This window comes from Pungitius pungitius, chromosome 10 (genome assembly GCF_949316345.1).
Source record: "Pungitius pungitius chromosome 10, fPunPun2.1, whole genome shotgun sequence".
NCBI classification, from domain to species: domain Eukaryota; kingdom Metazoa; phylum Chordata; class Actinopteri; order Perciformes; family Gasterosteidae; genus Pungitius; species Pungitius pungitius.
The window spans coordinates 2,111,284-2,130,901 of NC_084909.1; the positions used below are offsets into that span (position 1 = coordinate 2,111,284).

General features: G+C 52.5%; 2 protein-coding genes across 3 annotated transcripts in view; both read right to left on the reverse strand.

Moving 5' to 3' along the window:
- Positions 1 to 19,618, reverse strand: part of LOC119228777 (beta/gamma crystallin domain-containing protein 1-like) — a 244,007-nt gene that overhangs the window by 86,201 nt on the left and 138,188 nt on the right. The gene's annotated exons all lie outside the window — the stretch shown is intronic.
- plcl1 (phospholipase C like 1) overlaps positions 3,793 to 19,618 on the reverse strand; it is a 45,517-nt gene continuing 29,691 nt past the window's right edge. Inside the window, exons 2-13 of one of the 2 annotated variants that reach the window (XR_005121528.2) lie at positions 16,475 to 16,549; positions 16,091 to 16,378; positions 15,686 to 15,976; positions 14,850 to 15,241; positions 13,625 to 14,759; positions 13,329 to 13,505; positions 8,844 to 9,209; positions 7,413 to 7,616; positions 6,688 to 6,763; positions 6,452 to 6,561; positions 4,449 to 6,117; positions 3,793 to 4,182 (exon numbers count right to left, since the gene is read on the reverse strand). Coding sequence is in view for 1 of the 2 variants with exons in the window: in XM_037488352.2 (XP_037344249.2) it covers positions 5,926 to 6,117; positions 6,452 to 6,561; positions 6,688 to 6,763; positions 7,413 to 7,616; positions 8,844 to 9,209; positions 13,329 to 13,505; positions 13,625 to 14,759; positions 14,850 to 15,241; positions 15,686 to 15,976; positions 16,091 to 16,378; positions 16,475 to 16,549 (3,306 nt within the window). In the remaining variant the exon portion in view is untranslated. Of the gene's footprint in view, positions 6,118 to 6,451; positions 6,562 to 6,687; positions 6,764 to 7,412; positions 7,617 to 8,843; positions 9,210 to 13,328; positions 13,506 to 13,624; positions 14,760 to 14,849; positions 15,242 to 15,685; positions 15,977 to 16,090; positions 16,379 to 16,474; positions 16,550 to 19,618 lie in introns of both variants that reach the window. The other variant, XM_037488352.2, reaches the window with a different exon arrangement.

The following is a 19,618-nucleotide window of genomic DNA, read 5'->3' on the forward strand; positions in this document are numbered from 1 at the left end:
GTGGGAGGGGAGGCCGAGGGGGGGGGGGGGGGGGATTACCGGGCAACATGCGCATGTTTGGACAAATATGTATACAGCATGAGGTTTGCCACCCAGCCGTACGTATACACAGCCCGCCAAGGAGACCCGCCTCTGGTTCTGCTCATTCTGGGGGGGGGGGGGAGAAAAAGATGTCTGTCATCTCGCGTCTTCGTCCGCGAGCCGAGGAGAGCGCGCTTCTGATTCAGCGCCTCGGGATAGACAAGAGCTAACAGATGGAGGGGGGGGGGGGGGGGGGGGCGCGGACAACTGGAGAGAGCAGAGGACACGCGGGGACAGGGGACACGAGAGGGGAAAAGAGAGGAGGCGACGAGAGGACGGAGAAGGAAACAGGAGAGGACGGGGGGAGGGGGGGGGGGGGATAACAGAGGAGTAAACAATGAAGGAGATGAAGAAAGTAAAAGGGATGAAAGAGAGGAAACAAGGGAGGAGGGTGAGGGAAGGAAAGTGGAGAGGAGGCCTAAGAGCTGGAGGAGAAGGGAGAGGAACTGCTTCAATTATTTCATGAAACGCTCACATTTTACACACACACACACACACACGCACGCACGCACACACACACGCACACACACACACACACGCACACAGTGGAGCTTCAGGAGAACATCACCTACTGTTCACAGACGTCCGTGTGCCACGAAATGATTCCTTCTCACCTTCATAAACCAGTAATCATCTTTTGCACTCGTCATTTTCCTTTGTTGACTCCCCCCCTCTCTCCCCCCCTCTCCCCCCCCACCCTCTCCCCTCGTCCTCGTCTCTAATTTACCGAGCGTCCTGCGGTGCACAGGAGCCTCGCAAATTGCCTTTGTCCATTTGGGTGCGAGGCTGGGGACGGCGTGAGTGTGCCTCGCACGTTCAGGTGTGTGTGTGTGTGTCCGTGTGTGTGTGTGTGTGTCAGTGTGTGTGTGTGTGTGTCTGCGTGTGTGTGCGTGTGTGTGTGGTGTCTTTAGCAGCAGGGTGGTGGGTTGAGATTGCTGTAATCACACAGTGCTACCTGTTCATTAAACGCACAGCGGGAGCCCTGCTTACAGCGTTTAGGAACCAATTAAAGCAGCACAAGCTATTAACATTAGCAACATTAGCGTGGGGAGTGTGTGTGTGTGTGTGTGTGTGAGTGTGTGTGTGTGTGTGTGTGTGTGTGAGTGCCTGTTTGTGGAAAGAAGACAATTCGATATATACAAGTGTCTCAGTCATTGTCGTCATAACTAACTGACAAACTGCTGATTGATGAGTGTGTGACCGAGGGAGCAAAATGAAGTAAAAGAAGAGCGTTCGAGGGAGGACTCGGAGGGGGGGGGGCGGGGGGGGGCTTGGGGGGGGGAGATGTGGGACAAAGGGAGGTGGATTCAAACTTTGGGAAGTTTGAGGCTGTGATTATGATGCATTGTCTGGCGGCGGCCTGTGATGATTGCTCAGGTTTGAACGTGTAACTTGTTTTCCAGGTCTGATGGAGCAGGGGGGGGGGGGGGGGCTTTGAGGGAGGGGGGGGGGGGGGGGTGTAATTACACACGCTCTCTCACAATAGAGTGTGATTTCACCTGGTTCCGCCGCCTCCCCGGGGGTCAACAAACCGAGCTGTTTCGAATCCTCCGATAAGCAACTCCTTCTCCCCGCGGTGATCTTTCGTCCATTTGTCTCACTTTTCGAACCGAAGTTTGATGGGATAAACTTTTACTTTTAGGACGTCACACTGGGTTCCTTCACCCAACGTGCGGGCCTACGGAGGAAAAAGACCTCGTCCATCGTTGTCACGTTTCGCCACGTACAAACGCTCGAAGCTGCGGATCAAACCGACCCACGGACAAAGAGTCGAGTGCGAGGCTCAAAGGGAGGAAATGAAAAGAGAAGAAGAAGGAGGAGGAGGAGGAGGAGGAGGAGGAGGAGGAGGAGGAGGAGGAGGAGGAGGAGGAGGAGGAGGAGGAGGAGGCGCTTTGTCTCCCGTGTTCTGTTACTGGAGACGCATCCGACGGGCCGAAGGCATAATGGTTCACTGGGGGGGGGGGGGGGAGGTGGAAACACGCAGCGCCATTGTTAGTTAAAAGGTGGATAAATAAGATGCAATTTAGAGACTTTTAAGAGATGATTTATTTTTCTCCCCCCCCCCCTCCTGCCTTAATCACAGTGAAATTACGTCTGGCTGAGGGCTGTCATTAACAAAAAAAATGAAAAAGAAGAAGAAAAATAAGAAGAAGAGGCACTACTTGGATGCCTGAGGCCGCTTTTTAACGGGGCCGGTATTACCCCGCGGTGCATGACCCCCACCCCCCCCCCCCCCCCCAATCCCCCCCAGACGCGACGTCTTTGGACGCTCCGTCTCAGCTGATGACTGCGATGGACACACAGAGAGAGAGAGAGAGAGAAAGGGTTCTGCTCAGCCAACGACACGCACGCCATCGCTGCTGCTGCCGCTTCGGAGGACGGAGGCCCGGTGGTTTTCAGGCCCCGGGAGCACGTCCCTCGGGCGCTGCGGGGGGGGGGGGGGGGTCCTGGCCCCGGGCTAGAGGGCCCTGCCGGCGGGCAAGGAGGGACGCGGCCAACAACCTCCAGATGTTGGGCTGCATTAGGGCCTGACGGCTTGTCATGTCGCCGCCTACGCTACCACAAAGTTCCATCACCCCCCATCTGCTGCCCGACACCTCCTGGGGGAGCGGCAGGGGGGGGGAGGGACTATGAGACTTTGCAATGCATCATGACATTAGCAACAATGTGCCACGATGGCCCGGGTTTCTTATTGGACGGAAGGACACATGCTGTTATTACAACACGGCCTCTCTCCATCTGAAGGCAACATCTCCTACGATAAAGTGTGAGTTGTTTTTTCTTAAGAAAAACAGATTTTTATTTAAGCCGATTTAAAAAATATATTTTTTGTTTCAATTAATCCAGTAGTTTGTGTTGGGGTTTAAACCTTCTCTGCTTCATCTCATTGTTAATTTGGGTTTTTGACCATAATATAACCAACATAATATAAGCATTTCTTTTTTAATGTATATTTGTATACGTGGTCGAATAATTAATTTGACGCCGTGGACATTTGCTTTGAACTTATTCTATTGATGAAAAAAGAATTTGAAAACAGCCGTTTGCATTCATGACTCCACACATATCACTATCACATAATACTGACTTATAATATAAAACTACTACTTGAACTACTTAAATAATTAAAACTAATAAAAACATATTGAAAAAAAAATTGCAATGATTAAAGGTAATGTTGACAAATAATTTTAGCTTAAAGCATCTTTGCACAGAACTTAGTGCAATGGTTTTGTTGTGTGTTTTGTTGATGTTCGGCGCCCCCTGCTGGAGGAACACAGCGACATCCTGCACACTTTATCTTGCTCACCTCAAGTCCTCATGATGCTGTCCAACTGACAGTAAAAACTGGCGTTTAGCTGCATAACTATAGGGATTAAATATCTATTTTACCCCCCTCGGTTCCCTAGTTTAGCTCAGATGCTAACCATATGCTAGCGCAGCCCTAATCGATCGACTTTATGAGTACACACAACATTGAGCAAGGCGGCAGACGCAAATGTTTGAAGGAAGTGAATCAATTTTCATCATTTTAGATGCAGTTTGCTTATTGTTTAATGCTGAAATTACTTTTTATTCAGCCCCCCCCCTCATGGATCAGTGTCAGTGTTTGTGGACTCTTGGACACGTTTAACTAATTCATAAACACAGTTATTGGAAAATGATGGAAACTTAACCTAAATATGTTTAATGAATGCAACAGAACACTGATCAGGAAAAAAAATCACTTTATTAACTCCGGGATACATACTCTTGTTATATTAGATTAATAGAAAACACAGTAGCTTTTCAAAATAAAAGCAAGGTCCGTTTAATTAATTATATTCATTCTGTTTCTTAAAACACATTTCAATAAATATTTTTTTTTTTCTTTTGGTCTTTTTTCTTCTATTTTACAAAAACATACAGCGACTGTAAGAGCAAGGAACCGCGCCCGGGGGGTCAAAGGTCGGCGGAGGGACACCCCGCTCCTCCTCCTCCTCCTCGTCGCGCCTCCTTCCAGCTCAGACCGGCTCAGAGACAGAGCTCCCTGCAGGCCGGATGCGCCGCGTGGCGTTTGGGTCTCAGACGGAATACATTAGCGAGCATCGGAGTAAAGCACTGTAGTGAGGGGGGGGGGGGGGGGGGAGGCGTGAGGAGGATAGGAAAAATGAGATAAGGAAGAAGAAAGTTCCGGAACTTTGCAACCTTCAGGGATTTGAACATTTGCTCCGGAGGGGTGCATATCCCAAAATGCTTTCATTTGCACCAAAAAAAAAGATATTTTAGCTGATTAAAACCGGGGGGGTTAATGCTCACTGAATATTTCCCTGAGCTATAGCCTCTGCACGCTGACTTTAATGACATCACCTGCAAACGACAGCTACCTGAAAGGTGTGAAATCACATTCAAGGCGTATGTCTTTCAGTCGAAGCATACAATGAGCCACCTCCCCCATCCTCCAGCCGCTGCTCTCCCCCTTCTCGCTTTCAGAAGCCGCAGTGTCGTCAGGTGGCGATGACACGGCACGCCAGGCTCCGTCGCTCCACACCTCAGCAAGGGCGGCGGAGAGCGGAGGTGTGAACCAGGTCCATTTTGTCGTGGGAAAGGAATGAGGAGATAATTCAAAGGTCGGGCCAGAGCGTCCTCGCCACCCGCCAAAGGAAGGAACTAAACGCGTGTCAATTAGGGTGCTTTTTGGGAACCAAGAGCTTTCAACCCTTTAACCCGATCATTAAACCCGCAAGTCACATCGGATTATAATGTGTTACACTGTGTCGGAGGATCACATTAGTTCCAAATGCAGCATTAAAAGATACAACAGTATGAGTACAAAAGAACGGGCGTTGATTAACAAACACGCAGAGGCACCCGAAAGGCCCAAGAGGAACGCCGCCGGCTGCAGGTGAGCTGGACCGTGAGTCACAATCAGAACGCCCCCCCCCCCCACGGACACATTTACAAGCATCACCCAGCTGGAAAGTCTGTTGCGTTGTCTTCAATACGTCAGTCCAGGTGCACTCATGACTTGGTTTTAACGACCATTAGAGTTATTGCTACATAAATACGAAGTACAATAAGTACTTCACCAATACTGCAGGGATCTGATCTACACACACACACACACACACACACACACACACACAGCGTCATTGTGGTTATGCACACGTGTACCTGTGTTACTACACTTCTCAAACCTCTCTGGTGTTTCAGCCCGCCCCTCTGAACCGAGCGCAACAAGTTTTAAAAGGCCACCCTGGGGAGGAAAACAAGCGCTCCTGTGTGTGTGTGTGTGTGTGTGTGTGTGTGTGTGTGCACTCCGCTGCTGGTTTATTTCACACAATGTACCTGTGATGCTCTCCTACATGTATCAAAACTCTGGAAATCTATTTGAAATCATTTATTAAAACCGGTTTTACTTGCGTTAATGCCTTTAGTCGTTTGTTTTATTGTTTCTGTTTAATCAGGGTATCAATGAACATCTTAAGTTGGTCCTGCTTTTGCTTTTAGGAACCTTGCTTTGTCCTTCGTAACCTCTGTTTGTTGTTGTTATTTAATAAGGAAGGTGATAACTCTCCGAACGTGACATTCATTGAGAGACTCGTAGAGACCTGACGAAAACACACACACACACACACACACACACACACACACAGGGGACCGGCTGAGACACTGAGACACATTCCCCCCTTTTCACTAATTCATCCGGAGTCTATTGTTTCCTCTCTAATGAGGGAAATCCTGCAGAGGGGGGAAAAACGCAGATTTTCTCCGGGTTGTCTGGCAGAATCATTCAGAAGAAGCAGCTCCCCCGTGAGGCTCATTCAGGAACAACCTCTGCTCCTCTGGGTGGGGTGGGGGGCGTCAGACGCGCCCGTTGCCGTGCGTGCTGCCCCTGCGGCCGGACGGGGGCTGGGGCGGGCGGTGCAGCTCGGCGGTGGAGAGGCCGGAGGGCGGGGGCCCGGCGGTGAGTCCGCAGGCTTCGCAGGCGAGGGCGAGCTGCCTCAGGGCGTCCAGGGAGTCCATCTTGGCGCCGCGCAGCAGGTCGCTCTGGCCCTAAATGAACAGAACGCAGGAAGCTCAACTGGGGCACCTGTCGGCTGGCGTTGAGCTTTAGCTTTAGCTTTATGAAGCTAACAAATGCAGAGTCACCTGATTATAGCAGCTGTTTATTTTTCATAAAACTAAATCTAAAATACATTCCGTAGGGACAGATCCATATATTAGCATCTTTAGCTACTGCTGATTCCCAATAGGAGCCTTGAATATAATGTAAAATAAATGTGTCATCTTTCATCGGAACAGAAGCCTTGTCTTTGTATTCAATGCAGTAAATAAGGGTTCATCTCACAGGTCACCGTGACCTGAAATCTGAAACCAACACGAGCACCTTGAGCACAGTGATGTTCCAGGTGAAGCTCTCCACCGCTTTGCTCTGCTTGCGTCCCTTCAGCCCCTCCTTCTCGGCCAGCCGTGAGAGCTCCTCGTGGAAGTCCATCCCTGCGGGGAGACAACGTCGGCCCGGAGGGGGAGGAGGGGGGGAGGGGGAGATGGGGGGGGGGGGGGTGTGTGAGGCGTGTCTGTTGAAGTCATTCTATTAAGCCAGAGCCGGTTATGGTGGGTTACCTTCCCGCTGCACGTGGGCGATCCTCTCCTGGACGCCGCCCGCGTTCTCAATCAGCTGTTTGTGGGCGGCGACCATCTGCGCAGACGGGAGGAGAAAGCGCAATTACGTTTATTAACTCAATTAGGAAGCTTTGAGTTTTTACAAAACGACAAACAAATGTGTCTAAAAAAGAAGTGTGATTTATTTATTCATGAAAATAGCTGAAAACAAATATAACGACTGCTCTCACACAACATTGTAAGCTGAATATTTTGGGAATGTTGATCAGACAAAGTGACAGGAACACACAGACGAGGAGTGTGTGTGTGTGTGTGTGTGTGTGTGTGTGTGCGCGTGTGTGCGTGTGTGTGTGTGTTGACTGAGCCTCTTTGGGGGAGGTGTGATGTTCGACTGGAGTTCGCGGCGACTGCGGCTCGGTGACACCGACCTGCCGGGTCCACATGCGCCACATCGCACTCGCACGCCATTAGCTGCGCTGACAGCTTGGAGAGGTGTGTGTGTGTGTGTGTGTGTGTGTGTGTGTGTGCGCACTGAGGGGTGTTCACAGCTGGGAGAGAATGGGTCTGATCTGATGCTGGATGGAGAATGAGGAGACACAGCTGGCAGTGTGTGTGTTTCATGCACGCCACCTCGATGTCTTTCTGCATACTTATTGCATTTTTAACATAAATTACATCTCAACCTCCCCCCCCCCCCCGATGGAGGCGCTTGATCCCTCACTCACCGCGTCGTAGGCGGCGAGCAGCTTGCGCGTCGGCTCGGCGAGGCTGGCGAGCGGCTCCAGGCACGGGTAGCCCTCCTTCAGCACCATGGCGGCCCCCATGGCGCCCTCGGGGCCCTGCAGCCTCGTGGTCAGGCTCTGGATGCACTGCTTCAGCTTGGCCACCGTGGGGAGCCCACACTGCTCTTTGAAGCTGGCCGTGGCGCTCTGGGGGGGGGGGGGGAAACATTGAGAAAGACAGAGAGAGAGAGGGGGAAGAGGGAAATAGCGTCGGATCAGATGTGGCGTTCCTCCAAAACACACACACACACACACACACTTTCGTCATTGCTGATTTTAATCCAGTGAAGAGAAGGTGATACGCCATCGTTGTGGAACATAAGAATGGTTTCCGTTGCAGGAGGGGGGGGGGGGGGTGCAGGTGGGTGTGTCAGGATGCAAAATGACAAAAAAACGTGTCACTGGTCCATCTACGTGACACTTTGGGTCATGATGAAGATCTTTTTCTGTACGTATAAAACCACTCGAATGCAATTTGCCACCTGGCACTGCCCCAACTGGACGAGCGATTATCACGGCCCACCTGTGTGGAAGTGTGTGTGTGTGTGTGTGTGTGTGACCCTGTGTGTGTGACTGTGTGTGTGTGTGTGTGTGTGTGTGTGTGTGTGTAGAAGCATGATGAATAATATCTGACTGTGGCAGATGAGCCCACAGCTGGACTCACAGCCGAGAGACGGGGAGGAGGAGAGGATTAAAAGCAGTTTGTGAACGTGTCCCTGTGTCCGTGTGTGTGTCCGTGTGTGTGTCCGTGTGTGTGTGTTTATGTGTGTGTGTGTGTGTCTGACACAATGGTCGGGCGGGGTTGCTCCAGCTTTGGGTCGTACGTGAGACGATGATCCCGAGTGGTTCGGAGGGTTTTATGGTGATGTTGGTGATGTCACGGAGTACTTTCACATTTCAGATGAGAAGCCAGAGGCTCCTTCTCCACTTCCTCCTTCTCCACTTCCTCCTTCTCCACTTCCTTCTTCTCCACTTCCTTCCATGCTATCAATCTTCAGCCGTGGGATTTGCTCCCTTTCTGCCACAAGGGCCTCAGTAATAAGCAGGTGGCTGCTGTGCAATCAGGTTTGATTTTAGACGTCTTGTAAGTTGTAATTTCTCGTGCTGGGATTTGCCATCTAGGTCTATTTTTTACCTTCAACCTTCTCCAGGAACAGCGTCCCGGTCTTTGTGGATAATTGAAAATCCTTCCTGATATTTTCAATAATTTCTCCTAAACAACTTTCCTCAAAAAGAAAACGTGCGAAGGAAGGACGACGGAGTGCAAACTGCTGATTCACAGCCTCGAAGTACTGAGACCGCCTCCATCAAACCTCTCTATAGACGCGTGGCCATGCCCCCACCCCCCCCCCCCCCCCCCGCCCCCCTCCTCACCTGAGCGTCCTCCCGCAGGTCCGTGGCCTCCCTCAGGGGGGCGCCGGCCGGCTTGAAGCTCTCGTCCACCGCCTTGACGCCGGTGTGCCTCAGCGCCACGTACTCCCGGCCTCGCCTCCCCGCCCTCCTCACCGACAGGCCCCGGCGCTGCTGGGCCTTGCCGCCGCCCGGCCGGTTGGTGACGGCCACGTGGACGAACAGGCCCGCGTGGGGCAAGGGGTCCCCCGCCATGCCCAGCAGGGGCACGTTGCGGTAGCCCGGCTGGAGGCCCTCGAAGGCCACGCTGTACTGGCCGATGAAGTCGTCGCCGATGTAGTCGTCGTCCAGCACCACGAAGCGCAGCAGCGCCAGCTCCGGCATGTTCACCTGCGGGGGGGGCGAGAACGGAGCGTCTCATTTACGTGAGTGAGCGCGAGGCGACCCCCCCCGCCCCCCCCCCAATGCAGCCCCTTTGACATGGTCTCCTTCAGGCAGACGGAGTTCAGCAGGTCTTACATGGCGATGAAGACGAGATGAGATTTTAAGCCCCAAAAAACCCCAGTGGATGACATCATCATATTTAGATATAAATATACAGACTTAACCCTGAAACCCCTGGCGACGTCTTTTTAATTGTTTGTTATCATCGACCTTGTTATTTATCCCACGGTTTTACAGTGAAATGCGGAAGGAGCCAAACGCATGCGTTTTCATTAACGATGCGTTAAAAGTCTGTAAATCATTTACGCCCTTGATTTAGAGTCATCTGATTGGCTCCTATTACGTGCACCCCATTAAGGCGCTTTGTGTCATGAAGCTGCTCTGGTGAAGCCTCGTGTTAATTAAACGCTGCAGCGCTGCTGCTGCTGCTGGAAATATTGCACTTAAAAATCACACCTCCGCAGGACTTTAATAGCTAATAAGGCTATAAACACTGGTATGTGTAAGCACAGACACAAACACACACACACACAATATAGACGCGTGCACAGTAAGTGGGAGGACAAATGAAGCTGTGTGTTCCTGCATATTCATTCAGTGCAGAGGAGCAGTGAGTCAACAACATTTCATTATAAAACATTATCAGCTAATGGCTGTTTCACTCTTCCCAATGCCTGGCACACACACACACACACACACAGACAGACACACACACAGACACACACAGACAGACAGACGCACACACACAAACAGGATGGATGTTGTGTCTATATAGCAACAGGCAGTACGAATCCATCATTTCCCACAGAGACTGAGAATAAACTTGCCCCAAGCCTGAGTTGCGTGTGCGTGTGTGTGTGTGTGTGTCTGTGTGTGCGTGTTTGTGTGTGTGTGTCTGTGTGTGTGTGTCTCTGTGTGTGTGCGTGTGTCTCTGTGTATCCCAAAAAGAAACCATACAAATTCTTCGGGCTCGGAAGAAAATAAACCGTTGATTTCCTCCAGAGGTCACAGTTTGCGTGTGTCTGAGGTCACGCGTGTGTCACATCTGTTTAAACTAAAAGCCGTGGAAGCAAAACGTCACAGCACTAAAAAAAAAAACTTATTTTTTTCACTTGAAAAAGAAAGAAAAAAAAAGCAGCAGGGCGATCTAGCGAAGTTCCCTTTTCAGGGAGGGAGGGGTATTCGGCTGGTAGCTGCACGATGCATCACCATGGTAACGGGCTTCTCTCTCCGGGACCGGTGTTTTGGTTTGTCCGCTCTGGGTTGCCGTGGCAACGCGGCGGTGCGACCTGTCGGACTCCCCCGGACGTGATTGACACTCAATGTGTTCAGTGTTTGTTTGAAGTTATGCTCCTCCTCCAGTTTAAAGTCAGCGCATTGGTCAAAATAATCTGCATTTCGTTGCTACTCCTATGAGTAACGCTAGTGGTGATGGATGGGGTGTTGGGGGGGGGGGGCATGTCACACTGACTGAACGAGGACTGGGATGCTCCCTTAGGCGGCAACTGCACTATCATGAAGTATATATCCCAGTGTGTGTGTGTGTGTGTGTGTGTATGTGTGTGTGTGTATGCTCCTGTAGGCTGTGAGAGGGTCTGAGTGGTGGCAGAGAAGCTGATGCTCCATGCAGGCGAAATACAAAGACCCGAATAAAGTGGTCTCGTGTTTATATAATACAATTTTAAAGAAATATGAGTCTGTCTCCAGTTACATGAGGGATCTGAACTCGTAGTGCTTTTATAGAGTTTGTAAAGGGGTGACAGTTCAAAATGTTAATGGTTTAAGTGCCCCCCCCCCATTTAAAGAGTAATCTCCAACTCTCTTAAGTACATATTTTATACTATGTTATTCAGCTATTAGGAACTTTGTTCATTGAAACATCAATCATGGACAGCGTAAAAAGTAAAAGATGAATGCAGATATTTTCTCCTTTTCATTCCACATATTTTACTCCAAAAAAACGACTCTACTTCTCACAATAATTATTGTAAACATGAGTTCATGGTTTTGTATATATATTTTTTCAAGATATGAAGTAGTACTTCCCAAGACCTTGAAAAATTATTTTTATGTGTAAAAATGTGCTCCACATTAGAATATGACTCAGAAGAATTAGTTCCAAACCGATGACGATCCTCACGTTTCATGACGAAAAGCACGTCTCATTCAGATCACTTCCGTGGTTATTAAAAAAACTAAAAATAACAGAATAGACGTAACAAAGTGCGTCTGTTTCCCGAGAAGACGGAAGTTTATTTTGAAAAGACTGCACGCATGAAACGTCTGGCTGGCTTTCGCAAGAAGAAAAAGTCACAAGAACCGTTGCATCTCAATGTGCATCTTCTTCTCAACAGCGACCACGAGGAGACGCGAGGCAGGAGACGCGAGACGGGAGGCAGGAGACGGGAGACGGGAGGCAGGAGACGCGAGGCGCGAGACAGGAGGCGGGAGGCGGGAGACGGGAGACGCGAGATGGGAGACGGGAGACAGGAGGCAGGAGGCAGGAGACGGGAGACAGGAGACGGGAGGCAGGAGGCAGGAGGCAGGAGACGGGAGACGGGAGACAGGAGGCAGGAGGCAGGAGACAGGAGGCAGGAGACGGGAGACAGGAGGCAGGAGGCAGGAGACGGGAGGCAGGAGGCAAGAGGCAGGAGGCAGGAGGCAGGAGACGGGAGACGGGAGACGGGAGGCAGGAGGCAGGAGGCAGGAGGCAGGCGCCGGCATGCGAGCAGAAAGGGGAAACCACACGGATGTGGCGACAGCAGCCGTGTGGGAGATCATTCTGTCACACAGCTGACCAGAAGCCGCTGCCAGACATCCAAGCCGCGGCGCTTAATCGCGCGCGGAGGCCACAAAGCGAGGGGGGGTGGGGGCGGTGGGGGGCGGGGTGCGAGCGTGACGTCGCGCGTGCATCCGAGTTCCACGCCGCGCCGTTTTCCTGCCAAAGCTCCGGTGTGATCACACTCACACGCTGCCTGGAACCACCAGCATTACACAACTCTGTGATGATGCTTCATGTCAGGACGAGGAACACTCACACACACGCACACACACACACACACACGCACACACGCACACGCACACACATGCACACGCCGTATCGGTTGCGACAGCCTGTCATCACGGCTCAGACACACCGATAAACGACTCTGTCACTGAGCAGCAAAAAAAAGAAGAAAAAAAAAAAAGGAGCTAAATCAGCGACAGAGGAGCCATCAACTCACGTCTGCTGCAGAAATAAGTGTATTCACGGAGCATGACCCCCCCCCCATATAACATATTACCCCCCCTGTAATTAAGTACTCTATTAGATGCAGGTGCAAAGCCAACAGAGAAGCACACGTACGTCTCTCCAAAACATCGTATTAACCCGTTTTAGGTTTCACTCTTTCCTAAAAAATGTTTAATCTAGTCCACTTTTAAAAAGAAAAATGAAATAAATTAATTAAAGTCTTTCCCGGTTTAAATTAGAGGAGGATTCCGTAACCGTAGCGACGCCCAAAAACTGCTTCAGAGACCCCCGAAAGACAGTATTTATTGCATCCTGGGACATTTATTTCCTCTTTGAGAAAAACACAAAAATAAACAATTTCTCTGGAAAATTCAAATATTATTTTTTGCTCCCGTAAACAGGATTATTATGAGGCGCTGTCATGCTGTTATGTAAATGGCTTAAACAGGCGCTTGTTTTTCCCAGTGTTTGCTGTGTGCACATTATTGTGTGTGTGCATCTCAACAACCCAAATATAGCTAAAGGTAGAATATGAGCAACTCACTCATTCAGTTTGCTTATTTGAACAACTCAAACAAACTGTGAATGAAAACAACCTAGTTGGCTTTTTGTTGGACTTCAACAAGCCGTCAGTTTCGGGCTCATGCAGGCCCTTTAGAACACACCCATCTCTGACTGTTTCTCCGCCCATGACACAGAAAAAAAAACTCTCATCAGAGAGGGAACACGGTTGTATTGAAACCGACGGTATGAGAATTTATTTTTAATGTCAAAATTAAAATCAACCGCAAACTAAACCAAAAGCCCCAGGCCTTTGTGCAGCAGGCCCTCACCTGGAACTCGAAGGTCTCGTCAAACAGCGGGTCGTCCTGGTTCTGGGCGGCGGTGCGCGTGCGCTGCTCGGCGCAGTCGGCCGGCACGCCGTGCAGCTCCAGGACCACGTAGGGGTCGATGACCTCTCCCTTGGCCCCCGACCCCTGAGGCTTGGGCAGGTTGTGGGCGCTGATCACCTGCGCGGCGGAGAAACACAACAACGGCCGTTGGCGTCACACAGCTGACGGCGGGGGAGGGCCCTCAGCGGGGGAAAGTGGCGAATGGCCGGTGGGGGGGGGGGGGGGGCAGTCCTCACCTTGATCCGCAGAGTCTGCGCCGGCACCCCCGGCACGCAGCCCTGCGTGTGGGCGCTGAAATAGGACACCTCGTCCCTCATCACGGCCGGCCGCAGGACGTAGCCGCACCCGCCGTTCTGCGAGAAGCGGCCCCGGTGGAGGTCCAGCATGGCGCCGGGGGTCTGCTGGTTCAGGGCCACGAGCTGCACCCCTCCTTTCCAGTAGCCCTGCGGGTTGGGGTTACTGGAGTCCAGGCGCACCGAGCTGGGCCGCACCCTGGTCAGGGTGCGCTTGGTGAACGCCACCAGGTCCTCGGGGCTCTCCGTGGTCAGGCGCCCGGCCTCCCCCTCGCCCAGGGAGCACAGCGTCCAGCCGGGCGCCTCGGAGGGCGGCGGCGGCGGGCCGGTGGAGGAGGGGCTGCCGGGCGGGGACAGCTGTTTGCCGGCCCGCTGGCCGTAGAAGCCGCGGCTGCCCGTGCGGGCGATCGCCACCAGGTCCGACAGCTCCCTGTGGAGGCGCAGCTTCCTGGGCTGAGAGGGCGGAGGCACCACCAGCACCACGCCCAGCTCCTCCTCGCCGGGGATGGTCATGCGACGTCCCGCCAGGGGCCCCCCGCCGCCGATCTCCTCGTCCTCCTCGGACACCTCCCCGTCGGAGCCGCCCTGCTCGGCGGTGAGCTTCTTACCCACGATCAGGATGCGGCCCTTCAGCTGCTCGGGGGAGGGCAAGGCCGCGGCCCGCCCCCCCGGGCCGACGGGGGGGGGCTCCGGCTTGTAGAGGCGGGGGCCGAGCACTTTCTTCAAGTGCTGCGCCATGGTGCGCTGCTGGCCGGGCGAGCAGCGCTGGCACAGGTACAGCAGGAGCGGGTACTGGGAGGTCAGGAAGGCGTACTCGCTGACCACCTCCAGGGCGGAGCGGATGGTGACGGGCGCGTGATGGTGCTGCTGCTGCTGGTGGTGGTGGTGGTGATGGTGATGGTGGTGGTGGTGGGGGATGTCCGGCCCGTAGTCCACCCCGAGGACGGGCTCCCCCTCCGGGCCGTCGGTCACTCCCAGCTCCACGCAGCGACAGCCGGACTGCAGAGCCTTGATCAGCCCCCCGAGGTCCGCTCGGCCGTGCACCTGGTCCTCCAGCAGGTAGGAGCGGTACGAGGTGCTGGGGGGGGAACAAGACCATCGGGTCACACACTCTCGCAGGGGCTCAGCTACGTTTGAAATGCGCGCGCTCGGAACCGGTCGGACAGACCTGATGTAGTAGTGGGACAGAGGCAGGTTCATGTCCTGGCACACCCCCAGGTGCTCCGGGTCGAGCAGCTGGCACTCCGGAGACTGCAGGTAGCGGGCGAAGCCGTCCAGACCCAGCAGACCCTTCTCCTTGCCCTGGGCCGAGGGCTCGCAGCGCCGCAGCAGCTCCCAGCAGCCCTCCGTGGTCGCCTGGGACAAGCCCTGCTCCGTCTCCAGGAAGAGACGCAGGTCCTGCGGGTCCAGGCACTCGCGGTCTTTGGACAGCTGCACCAGCAGGAAGTAGACGTCCGGGCGGGTGCAGAGCTCGCAGAAGGCCTCGTGGAACTCCTCTCGGGTCACGTGGGAGGTGAGCTTCTCCTTGCTGCGCTGGATCTCCTTAAAGCGCAGGCGCACCTGTGGAGTTGAAGCTTTAAAATTAAAACCATCATGTCCTTGTCTCTTTATTGGTTCATCTTGCTCTCTGCTCAGCCTGTCTAGCTTAATACGTCTCGGGCTAATTCCTGATTAATATCCAATAACTTATACGTTGCGCATCGTTTGTACACTTAGACGTTGATGACATTCAGCGAGATCCCCGAACATGAGGGTTTAAAACGTTCTGCTCCGACAGACCACGGGAACAAACCTCTCCTGCTGTGGCCGTTGCCGCGGTGACGCCCCGTCCTCGCCACACAGATGTTACTGTCACAGATCATTCTCTCCGTGTTCGTCACTCAGAGCGACCTCGTTCTCATGCAAATACCTACTAATCTGATCCATTGTTGAAAGAATTTCCCTTGTGCCATGACCCCCCCCCCCCCCCCCCGAAAGGTAACAGCTGATCCCTAACTCGTTCACCTTTGCTTCTTTGATGCCGGGGCAGAGTTTACAGATGGTGGCGACGGCCACGTCCTCCGACACGATGCCGTGGCCGTCTTCGTCCACCTGGGCGAACTCCGCCGCCAGCCACTCGCTCCTCATCTTCCCCCCCGGGCTGCCGCCCACCGCCAAGCCGCCCGCTCCTTCGCACAGGCCCCCCGCCCCTCCACAGCCGCCGCCGCCGATGGCCGAGGGGTGGGCCAACAGGTAGCGGAGGCCCGTCACCCAGATGTTGGCCACGTCGGCCGACAACGCCACCAGGTCCAGAGACTGCGTGCAGAGGTGGTGGGGGAGGGGGAAGGGGAGGGGATGGGGGGGGGGGGGGGGGGGTTACTGTGAGGGATGGACAGGGGTTGGAAGGTCGTCCAGTGGGGACAAACGTACCTGGTAATCCTCCCCGTGGATGACGGAGAAGGCCGCCTCCTCGGCCAGGTGCTCGGAGAGGGGCCCGTTGTGGAGGAAGGTCTCGGTGCTCTTGCCGGTGCGGACCTCTCGGACCCTGGAGACGTCCAGGCGGGCCCGCTCGCTGTCCTTCTTGGACGGCTCCCAGCGCAGGCAGCTGAGGTCCGGGTCCAGCGTGTAGAATCGACAGTAGACCCTGGAGTTGGGCCGGATCTTCTTCAGCTCACACCCGCCCTGCATGAAGGCCAAGCAGTCTGCGGCGCTGCTCACCTGGTTGGAAAAGCGACAGGTTTCATTAACCTTTCGTCCTTCGGGGCGCTGCGCGGCGGGGACGCGTCGCGGCGGGGACGCGTTGCGGTGAGCTACCTTCTTCTCAGAGGGCATGCTGCTGAAGGAGACCGTCTTCTTCCGTCCTCCGCCAACCTTCTGCACCGAGGGATCCTGGGAAAAGATCAAGAGATCCTCCGGTTGGACCAAATATAGATCTTTATTTCCTCAAAATACAGTCAAGATATATTGTTGACATAGAAATATACAACATTCATGAACATTTCAGAGGGAAATGAGTATGTATAATTAACACAGCAGCGAGTGGTTGACATTTAAATCCTGCAGCTATGAATTCGAGAGTGAGAGACTTTTCCATCTGCTGCCTGAAACACACTAAAGGCAAAGAACGCTTTTAACTCAAAATAAAAGCTGACCCCCCTGTTCTTTTATTTAACCTTTAACCTTTATTTAACCGCTAAGACCAGAAGAGAGACCTTATACGAATATTTTTGGGGGTTGTCTCTTTGTTACCCTGTAACCCTAAATGTGGGCCGGATGGATTTCATTGGCTCCCTACTGAGCTCAGCCCACAGGAAAGCTTTTCAGCTGAAATCATGTTGTTGATGGACAGAAAACGTCCCCGCAGTGAGACGTCCCCGCGGTCAAAGTCTCTGCTGCGAACCGGCTGTAAAGTGAGGGGCACGTTAGACCAAAGCTACAGTCGGACCTCGTGTGGAATCCTGCTTCGCTGCACAATCACGTATTGATTTCCAATTCCAATATTCCCGAAACACCACCCCCCCCCCCCCCCCCCCCCGGCACGCAGAGGGACACGGATTGGACGCTTGTCCGTCTCTGTTCTCAAGTCTGTCCGGGGGACGCGGACAGACTGCCGGGTCTGTCCACGCGTGTGAAGCACGCCGCCATCCAGGGAACTACGGCCCTCTGGAAGCCTTTAATGCGGCGCTCTGTCATCTATCGGTTATAATCCACGGGCCTTTTTTAAGCTGCATCTCTCTCTCTCTCTCTCTGTCTGTCCCTCTGTCTCCGGTTTGTTTTCATTTTATGCCCCCCCCCCCCCGGCTCGGATGCGATCGCTCTCTCCGTCACTAAGCCGCCGCCGGGTGAAAAATAAAATATCTCGGCACAGATGGAGCGATGCTAAAGGGAAAATGGGAGCAAAGGCTGCAGGGAAAAGAAGAGAGGAAACCCCAAGAAAAAGGTCAGATGAGACAAAATAAAATGGTGTCATTAGGTATAGTTGTTTAAATGTGACGTGGACGAAAGGGTGAAGGCGGGAGATGAAACGAGCATCGAGATGCAACAAGTGTGGGGAGACGGGGAGCAGAGGTGGAACAACTGAGGAACAATAGGTCATTGTGCTCAAGTGTTTACAGCAGCTGGCTCCTCACAGAGAGGCATCGTTTTCAGATATCTAGACGTGCTTCCCCAAATATGAACAGAGAGCAGGAGCAGAGTCTCCTCCTCTTCTAAGTCCTCCCTTTGTGTTGAAAAGATCTAAAAACAAAAGCCATCAATATTTGCCTCCTATTTGATGCATTTGTAATAAACATCTCATGCATGCGTTCCTGCAGGTCACCACTTTAATGCGAGGGTGCGCGCGCCTCGCGTCTCGCGCGGTGACCTTCAGCCAGCCGTGAACCCGGTGGAACGCGGGCGTGGAAATCAATGCACAGCGCCGGCCGATCGGCATCAACCGCTGCACTCGGCCTCCGTGTTTCCGTCCATTGATAGAAAACGTGTTTACACAACTTAGTTAACCTTGTCCATGATACACACACACACACACACACAGCCGAACGCACCAGACTAACACCTGGCAGTTGCATAAATCCAGGCCCCAATCTGATCCCCCCATGATCTGCCTAATAATCCCTGTGCACATTGGCAGAAGATTAGCACCATAGATTACAGCGCTGCTGCGGTCTTACAGCAGTTAATCCTCAGCCGAGGTCGCCGTGCATCGGCAACGGCGCCCCCCCCCCCCCCCCCCCCCCCCCCGCGCTATTGATTGTCAATTGAGGCGTCGCTTGATTGGCCGTGGTGTAAAAACCTTTAGCTGCTTTTTTTTTTTTTTTTTTTTTTGGCGGGCCTCAAATGAAAAAACACACACGTTTTAGCTGAGCCGGCGCAGGTGGAACTAATACGGTGAACAATGGCTCAGTGGAGTAACCCAGTGACTGGTGACAGAGGGCCAACGAGAGCGTAAAACAGCTTTTACAAAAGTCTGCTCCGAGAAAAACGTTCTCAACCATCAAGTCCAGTCTGAACCTGGACAAAAAAAGCTGTGTTTGCTCAGGAGCCGATGAAGGAGCAGCTTGTTTGAGATTACGCAGCAGTAGATCATCATCGTCACTGGGTGTCTTGTGACAGCCGCAGATACAGGATGCTTTTCTTTCATTGATTGATTGATTGATTGATCAGCGAAGCCTCCCTTTAACTCATCAAAACTAAAGGCCGGACTACAAAAGCAGACTTTGACCTCTTGATCCGGGCCGTTTCATTGGCTCGTGCACTGCAACATGGGAACTGAAGGGGATTGATTACTAAATCAGAAGTATTTCAGCTGGGGGGGGGGGGGTTCGTTGACGTTCAGCAGCACAACTTGGAACTAATAATCGTGCAATTTGTGTGCACGTGAGTATTTGTAGAGAGCTGAGAATGAAACATCATGAGCAGCATGAAAAGCGTTAAATCTCCTCAATCTTCATTTGACTGTCTAAAAAAAAAAAAAATTCATCACAGATTAAAGTATTGGTTTTAATAATGTATTTCACAGTTTCATGACAATGATGTACACATTTTCATTTCTGGGTTTCCTCCTCAAACCAAACCAGATGTTTCCTGCAGTAACCTCTGGTTGAAGCTTTGGTTGTGGCTGCAGAGTCGATGGAGACATTTCAATCACAGCCCTTTGCACCACACACACACACACACACACGCACACACACACACACAGACACACACACACACACACACCTGGTTGAAAACAGCTGTGCGATGTTTGAATAGATGAAATGACTTTGTGAGCCGAGGGAAAACACAATTCTGGCCTTTTTTCTAATGCAGAAAAAGTGTCTTTTTACTTAATTTTTTCCGATGATCAATAATAACGCGTTTAATCTCTTCTGTGCATCAACGTATCTGTAGACACTATCGCGCTTACATTAAACATTACAGACATTCTCTTCTCCTCCCCCCTCCCTGCACCCGAGCATC